A 5,755-nucleotide genomic window follows, 5' to 3' on the forward strand; every position below is an offset into this window, starting at 1 on the left:
ATAATTATAGCAATTAGTTAACTTGGCATGGACAATACTTTTGCAAGAGAGAGAATTTAGAGAACATGACAACAGTTGAGGACTGGATTTATGTGGAGCTGGTCCCCCCTCCAATAGGCATTTGTATTATGATTTCTCCCATAAAGAGAGACTTGTTACAATACATTCTTTGTGTTCCTTGTGACCTAGGTGAAGCAATGAAGATGGAAAGCTTCATGCATCACCACCATAACATAAACTTGAAGAAAGCTTTAACTATCCCAAGCCTCAGTCCCAAGACCTCAAACACCTTCGAAGGTGGAGAGAGCTAGCAGGGAATGAGGGTAGGGAAGAGGAAGAAGAAACATTTCGTAGGAGAAAGAATTAGTTCCTCACTTATCATACTCTTGTTACTAGCATACATAATAGCATAGTAATGAAGAAGAAGGAGATGGCAAGCTTAAGCATTGAAGCATGGCTCTTGGTTGGATTTGCACTCCATAGCCAAGAGTGTTGGTGTAGGCTCTCAACCTTTACTTGCTTGGAGAGGGAGCTCTTCCACTTTGCATAGCACACAATGAGAGTGTTTGTGAGTGTGTGTGGGTGAGTATACCCCCTAAGCACCCCCCTAGCTTGCTTGGGTTGACCCCCCCTTGTAGCTCATGCTTGAAGCTCATTGGACCCCTCCAGGCCTAGCCAATCACAAGCAGGAGCCATTACAAGCAACATGGATAGCCTTGGGACAAGTGTCCCCCTTTCCCCTTTGAGAGAGAGGACTTGATAAATGCAAAAACAATTAGATAATTCAAGTAATTTATCATTGGACCCCTTTGAAGCCTAGCCAATAGGCTTCAAGCAACACATGAAGGTAACATGGGTAGGGACCTGACATGTGTCCTTGCTGCCTCTTCAAGCTGGGGCTTCCCTTGTGAGTGTGAGTGTGAGTGTGTGTTCTCTCTCTAATCCCTAGGAAAAGGGCTCGCCCCCCCTCTTGTAGGGATGCTTTTGACTTTAGGAGCTCAAGCACCTTAGTCATCAAGCATGACAAAGCACTTGGACTAGGGGGTATTCCCACAAGCATCTCAGGCAAGCATGTCAAGGCACCTCAAGCACCTTAATCAAGCGGCAAGTCAAGCACCTCAAGCATGGAGTAAGTCAAGCACCTCAAGCACCTTAATCAAGCACCTCAAGCACGACAAGCACCTCAAGCAGGACAAACACCTCGAGCTTGGGCCAGGTTCCCACCTCAAGCTCAGCCCTAGCTTACCTAAGGTCAAAGGACTTTTACACACATTATTGGAGGTCTTTAATGAAGCTAACCTTAAGGTCTTATGCTCCATTGGTTAGCCTTGCTCTTGATAGACCATCTCCCATTTGGGCCCCTTTACTATTGGCCCCGTGTTGAGATAGATCTATAAGCACATATCTATATCTTAACACTTGTTCCCGTTTATTCTCCCACATTAAGTGATCAATTTAATATAAGAAAATCATTTGGGTTGGTTAGATATTAGATTTTATGACATGAGGTATACGTTCGACCTTGATATTGATACCCTTCAAAAATTGGACATAAGATTCATACTCGACCCGGCAAGCATCATAACTCACATATTCATGTGCTAACCAATCGAGCACTCTTGCATTGCTGCAACCATCAACGTTGTCATGCCACTTTGCGGGCACGGGGTGAAAGATGAATCTACATGCATTTTCAAAATTTTCCAAGCTTATGATTTATTCCAAGATCTGATATGACATCAGGATGATTATAAATGTATGTTAAATGTGGATTTTGTGGCCTAGAAGTGAAGTTGCTGCTTGCAAGCCGAGCTGTATAGATAGCTGGGTATGCTCGGTTGGCAATAATTGAGCTCGATACTGGGTTGGTCGAAAGAATATCAAATATGGTGCAATCCAGAGAGCAGTGACGATGTAGTCGTTGCTTAGGGAGGGCTAATCTAAGAGGGTTTTTTTTTTAGTAAAAAGGGGGCAAATAAGGAAAAAAAGGAACGTGAAGGATGGCATGAGCAAGGAACGAAGGGTTGAGCAGGAAAGAAGAAGGGGAAAGAGGTGAAGGAGATCTCACTCCTTCTCTCAAGAAGTTACCTCTCTCGACGAAGGCAAGGCAATTCTCTCGACTTGAAGAAAAGGAGGTGCATGCATAAGCGAGCAATGGAAGTGAAGGAAGCTCGAGATTGGGAGCAAGCATGAAAGCAAGAAGAAGAGGGTAACAAGGAGATCTCTCTCGATCTCTCTCTTGGGACCTTGGAGAGAGGAGGACCAAAGGAGAAAGGTGAATGAGGAGGGAGGCTTTGACCTCGAGGCTGGTGGAAGGGAAGAGAAGATTAGATCTTCTCTTTCTCTCACTCAACTTTGGCAAAGGTTCTTGCTTTCTCGACTGAAAGAAGCAGGAGAAGGGAGAACTCCGGTATCGAGGGTTCTTACTCTCTCTCGGCGAATCAAGACAAACAAGGAGGGTGTAAGCGGGACAGGAGGAGGAATTGAGACCGACCAAGAAAGGTGTGAAAAAGAGACCGGATATGCAAGTTAGAGAGCAATCAACGAGCAGTGAGTGGAAGGGAAATTTTGGAAACTAATAAGCAAGGGTGTTCTATAGGGTGGTATTTGTCTGGCGATTACATGTTGCTTCCGTCAGATTGGGGATTTCTAGTTAGGGTTTGCAAATCAAAAGGCATACAGATGATGGCGTATGCCACCGGTTTGTAATAGGGTTATCGAAGATAAAAAATTGGAAGCATCTGCTGATTGCCAATGCCGTTATCTTCTTTCAATTTGTTTTTAGCCATTATTTCTGGTCTGAGATGTGATTTTCTTTTGCAATTGCTCTTTAAGTGTCTCTATATCTTCCTACTAACATAAACCTCTCCTAACTAGACTCGTTTCACTTGGTTTGTGGCCTCGGTTGACTATCCATCTACAGCCAGGAGCCCAACGCTTTCCCGGTTGACCCTGGAGAGCCGCGCACTCTGACAACGCAGTTGTTTAATGAAAAAAAACGCCTTGATCCCAATGTCGTTGTACCACCTTGCGCTCTCAAGCCTTCGCCTCGTTGCCACAGCATCGCTTTTCTTGCCCCATGGCCCTCGACTTGCCTCCCCCATCAGTCGCCACCTGCATCGCTACCCTTTTCTCATTTGCCACGGGATCTTCCCATTAAACAAGATTGGGCCCCACTTACTCCTGCATATGCCAAGATTCGCACTTATTATTCTTTTTCAAAATTTGTAGGACCTATTTCACCTCCTACTGGCAGGTTCTTCTATTTATTCATTCGTCCCAAGATTCCTTACCTTAGCAACTTATACCCCTCAATAGATGGTCGCCCCTCTAAAAATTGGGATTGGAGAGTCGAACACGGGCGTGCAAAGGTATGATGTACTGTGAATTGTTGTAGACCACAAACACAGTCGCCTTCGGATGTCAAAGCCTTGAATATTAAATTTGAAAAAATATCTACAGCCCCCCCTCCTCCTCAGGTGCACAGAGGTTCAGCTGGAAGCTTGCGAGGCAAAAGGCCTCTCCGTCTTCTGTGCGGCCCTTGCTCCTCTGTCTGCCTGCTCGCCCACACACCCTTCTGGTTGACTGTCGCGTCGCTCGACAAAGTCCCTATTCCACCCTCGTCCGTATCTGCTTTGATTTCTTCTATTTTTTGATTTGATTTGATTGGGTACTCCCTACTCACTCAATTTTGATCGGGTATTTTACAGAAACATTAAATTCTTCTGCTTGCAAAGCATTTTGAAAAATTGGAAATCACACTATCCTCACATAATTTATTCAAGTGTTGTTCTTGTGCTTCAAAAATTAGGCCAGATTAATTTCGACTAACAATGCTGCTTCAAACATTGCCTATGTCCGGCACGCAGAGCCGACGGATGGATCTCGAGCTTCATACCGTTGGCCGACAGGAGACTGACGATGCAATCATACCAGGGCTTCCCAATGAGGTCTCCATGCTCTGTTTGGCAAGGCTGCCTCTGGGTCTTCACCCTCTAGCGTCCTGCGTCTGCCGCTCCTGGAGGTACGCTCTCAAGCTCCCCCTCCTCTATGACCTCAGAACCCGCCTGGGCCTCCGAGAACACCATGTCTTCATCTGGGCACCTGCAAAGCTCGGCCTTCTGTCCCGAAAATGCACCCAGTTCTACCTCATCGACCCTCTCCTTCTAAAATGCCACCCCCTTCCTCCCCCTCCTCTTCTCCGTGGCTACCCTCATGGTTTCCACTGCGATGTCGTTGCTTTGGGTCGCCAGGTTGCCATCACTCGGATATGCAGTGGCCATCGGTGGGAGTCTCCTCAAGAGGTCTTCTGCTTTGATGTTGTTTCGAGGCTCTGGTGTGAACCCCCTCCACCAATGCTCGAGTCACGCACATGGTTTGCGTCAGCATCTGTGGATGGATTTGTCTATGCTGCTGGTGGTGGCAGCGGGTGCAAGTTTGTGAACTTGAAGAGTGTGGAGCGGTTTAACCTTGTTAGCAAGAAATGGGAAAGGATAGGTGACATGAAGAAGGAAAGGTACATGGCAGCCGGAATCGCACTGAAGGGCTCTTTCTGTGTGCTAGGGGGTTGTCAATCGACACAAGAAGGGACATACATAATGCATGATTCAGCTGAAATTTGGGACCCCTTGAAAGAGGAGTGGGAGCTCATACCAGATATGTGGCCAAACGACATGTGGAAAGTAGCCGTCGTAAAGGGAAAAGTATATGGTCTCAGGTATTGGCATACAAAAGAGGTCATGTGGTTCGATGAGAAAAGCAACAAGTGGCAATGGCTTGGGGGTCTAACAGAGAATTTACAAGGGGAGATCGAGTATGACCTTATCGGAGTTGGAGATGAGTTGTGGGTGCTTGTAAAAGACGCACACCGCAAATGCAGCTTGTTTGCCACCAACCCAGAAAGACTTCCTCTTTGCTGGAGGGTTCTCCCCATCTCATTTGACAACTACCCCAGCAATATCTGTGTTGTCACGCTTTAGTGTCGTCTTTGCTATGTTTGCTTGAGATGCAAGAGATGATGCTAGACAAATGGAACCAAACGCAGCGTGACTTTATACATGGCTTTCTCTTGAGGAGCTAATTTCGAGAGAAGGTCTTGCACAGGTCTCGCTACACATAGGCGTATGTTCCATCACACTGTTGTGCATTCTTTCTACAGAGCTCGGGGGGAGAGGGCTTGCTGCTTTTATTGCAGTCAATCATTTGAGGAAGCATGTGTGATGGGCTTAGCACGCTTGCAGGGTGATGATTCCCGGTATTCAACAATGTCTACAGAGCTCGGGGAGAGAGGGCTTGCTGCTTTTATTGCAGTCAATCATTTGAGGAAGCATGGGTGATGGGCTTAGCACGCTTGCAGGGTGATGATTCCCGGTATCCAACATTGTTGAGCCTCTTGACTTGATGACTTATTGTATGTTTTTTATTATTTGTGAAAAGGAATTTGTTGGTTGTCCAGTCTACATCTTGCCACATGTTTTTAATTCAGCAACAAGGTGTGTGTGTATGTGTGTTGTTTGCTTCTGCAAGATTGCCTTGCCATATGATGACACGCTTAGCGGGGTTCTTAGAAAGTCTGTGTTAAGGCTGTGCATGCAAACAGTGAGGCTGAAGGAAGCTCTGAGCAAAGAGGTGTGGGTCTTGATCTTGATTCTGTTGACAAGTAGCATTTTGGCTGACCGGCTGACCGACCAGAAAGACTTCCTCTTTAAACATACTGCCCTTATGCAGAAAGAAGAGTTTTCTTGGCAGCACTTTG

The 5,755-nt window shown here is 46.2% G+C and overlaps 1 protein-coding gene across 1 annotated transcript; it reads left to right on the forward strand.

Annotated features, from left to right (window-relative positions):
* Positions 1–3,807: 3,807 nt before the first annotated feature.
* On the forward strand, positions 3,808–5,457 carry LOC147429408 (F-box/kelch-repeat protein At1g16250-like). Its single transcript, XM_086495733.1, has one exon. It carries the CDS (start codon positions 3,834–3,836, stop codon positions 4,977–4,979), a length of 1,146 nt encoding a protein of 381 aa, XP_086351859.1. The 5' UTR covers positions 3,808–3,833; the 3' UTR covers positions 4,980–5,457.
* Positions 5,458–5,755: the final 298 nt, after the last annotated feature.

The sequence above is a fragment of the Adiantum capillus-veneris genome, chromosome 22, assembly GCF_014529385.1.
Source record: "Adiantum capillus-veneris isolate H3 chromosome 22, ASM1452938v2, whole genome shotgun sequence".
Classification (NCBI taxonomy): domain Eukaryota; kingdom Viridiplantae; phylum Streptophyta; class Polypodiopsida; order Polypodiales; family Pteridaceae; genus Adiantum; species Adiantum capillus-veneris.

Excerpts from the sequence above, each read along its gene's own strand:
- LOC147429408 (XM_086495733.1), top strand. The coding sequence starts at position 3,834 with ATGCTGCTTCAAACATTGCCTATGTCCGGCACGCAGAGCCGACGGATG.